This window comes from Hydra vulgaris, chromosome 09 (genome assembly GCF_038396675.1).
Source record: "Hydra vulgaris chromosome 09, alternate assembly HydraT2T_AEP".
Taxonomy (NCBI): domain Eukaryota; kingdom Metazoa; phylum Cnidaria; class Hydrozoa; order Anthoathecata; family Hydridae; genus Hydra; species Hydra vulgaris.
The window spans coordinates 20,632,389-20,635,000 of record NC_088928.1 but is presented as its reverse complement, the minus strand read 5'-3'; the positions used below and the strand labels follow the sequence as shown (position 1 = coordinate 20,635,000).

The window sequence follows — 2,612 nt, the reverse complement described above, 5'->3', positions numbered from 1 at the left end:
TTGTAAATTAGTAAGAACAACTGTAAAACTTTTTTCAAGCAAATCATTCATAAGAGATACAATTGCTTGTAGTATTGTAATTAGAGCACGAGAAAATTGTTTGGTTAATGTAAAGTATTTATCAAATTTCATTTTGATCAAATTTCAGTACAATTTTCAATTTCTCTATAAAGTGTGGGTATGCTATCACCTTTCAATATTTATTTTTTTTAGATGGGATGAGTCAGTCCAAATAGATATTTTAGCAGTCGTCTCCCAAAAAATGTTTTACAAATGTCTTAAGTATTGTAAAAACTCAGGTAATTTATTATATAAATAATAAATTTTATAATAACATAAGTTTATTTTCATGTTAACAAATTATAACTTGTTAAAATAGGTTTCGAAAATATTTAACAATATTTGATTTCATATTATAGTTTAGCAAAATGTTTTTATGATTATTTTGTTCAAAGTTATATACTTTTTAATAAGCATTTGTCATTCATCTATGATTGATTGTCATTCATCTACGATTGATTGTCATTCATCTGTGATTGATTGTCATTCATCTACGATTGGTTTTCATTCATCTATGATTGATTGTCATTCATCTATGTTTGATTATCATTTATCTATGATTGATTCGGTATTAGGCTGAGCAAATCAAAAAGATGTATATATAAAATATATGCTGGAACTTTTTTTCATCTTCATATAGTGATTTTATCACGCTGGAACTTTTCAAACAAGAGTTTTAAATTTACTGTCGAAATTGGAAATTTATTTTTAGGCTTTGAAACAATTTTTTCTTATTTTCAATATTTAATGATATATATTTTTTCAATATTAAACGTATTCTTTTTAAATTTCATTTATAATTTACCATTACACTTCTTTTTTCTTTTTTGCTTTTTTACATAATATTATGTTGAAATTCTTTTAATATTGATCTTTTATTGTATATTTTACAATGATTTTTTTTGTGTCTTTTTAAAAGTTTCATAATTCTGCAAACTCTAGTGAAATAATTTTTTTTTTTTAGAAACTTGTAGAAATTTTTTTATAAAGTTTTTACGCCAACAATGAAAAACTAGAATAAACAATAATAACTACTTCATAAAAAATACCAAAATTTTAAATAGGAATTTCGGGAAAAAAGCAACATAGTTCAACATAAGTATAAATTACTATCTAAGATCCCGTTCTTATAAGGGGTCGTCCATAAATTACTTCACGTAATTTTTACCCGTTTTAGACCATCCCCCTACCCCCACCCCCTCGTCACAACATCGAAACTCTTTAGTAACAAGTTCGGTATGAGTCGTCACAAGGCCACTAACCCATTCCTCCTTCCTAAAGCGTGACGTAATTTATGGACGCCTAAATTATATTAAATATATAAAGACCTTCAGTAAATAAAATTTATCTAATTTATGGTTTCATAATTCTAATCGTGATTTGCTTTTTTTTTATTAAATAATTTATACATTATTTTGAATAACATTTGTGTTGTCATAAATTGAATCATGTTTTATTATTTTTATATTTTAACATTTACGAGGAACATGGTTTAAAACATGGTTACAGACATGGTTCTAGGTTTTCGATTAGTCGATTATGTTAATTGATTTATCTTGATCTATATTGGTTGGTGCGTTGGTGTATGTTGTTTGATGCATCTTATAATAAAAATGTCTGAAAAAAAATTTTTAAGTTATTTTAATTTTGCATAATTTTATTCTCTAGCGATACGACAAAAATTGATTCCATCTTTAAAACAACTGCTACTGTCGCCCAAAATTTCTGATTTAGTAAAAACTTCTCGCTGTCAACCGCAGCTGCAAGCATGCTACGAACTACTTGGTCTGTTGGAGGTGATGAGCTAACAAGATGTAACTAAAATAAATCTAAGCAAGTCAAAACTAAAATAAGTCATCTAATTTTAGGGTTGTGTGTTTTTTAAAAACTCTCATCAAATTATATAGTTTTCTAAAAAATTTACAAACAAATAATTTTAGTCCATGTGTATATAGACTTAAAGTTCAAAACAACAATATAATATACTTATGTATTATTTAATTAATAACATACTTATGTATTATTTAATTAATAATATACTTATGTATTATTTGATTGATCTATGAAAGGAGCTATTTTAAATTTTTGTTATTTTTTTGAGAGAAAAACAGTTTAAAAAAAGTTTAAATCATTTTGGCAGCCATTATTAAATTATGAAAAGAAGATATCTATAAGAATATCTTTAAGAAAATGTTTTTCAATAAGTTGCATTTCAAGCTGAATAACTTGACGGCTAGAAAAATCTAAGTTGCATTTCAAGCTAAATAACTTGACGGCTAGAAAAATCTAAGTTGCATTTCAAGCTAAATAACTTGACGGCTAGAAAAATCCAAGTTGCATTTCAAGCTAAATAACTTGACGGCTAGAAAAATTTAAGTTGCATTTCAAGTTAAATAACTTGACGGCTAGAAAAATCCAAGTTGCATTTCAAGCTAAATAACTTGACGGCTAGAAAAATCTAAGTTGCATTTCAAGCTAAATAATTTGACGGCTAGAAAAAAATAAGTTGCATTTCAAGCTAAATAACGGCTTGTAAAAATGTAAGTAAATAA

The 2,612-nt window shown here is 25.8% G+C and overlaps 1 protein-coding gene across 1 annotated transcript in view; it reads left to right on the top strand.

The window, feature by feature from the left end:
* Nucleotides 1-2,142, top strand: part of LOC101241755 (nuclear pore complex protein Nup133) — a 111,178-nt gene extending 109,036 nt beyond the window's left edge. The window contains exons 36-37 of the mRNA XM_065805022.1: nt 214-299; nt 1,729-2,142. Of these exons, the coding sequence (XP_065661094.1) occupies nt 214-299; nt 1,729-1,868 (226 nt within the window). The 3' untranslated portion in view covers nt 1,869-2,142. The remainder of the gene's footprint in view (nt 1-213; nt 300-1,728) is intronic.
* The last annotated feature ends 470 nt before the right edge of the window (nt 2,143-2,612 follow it).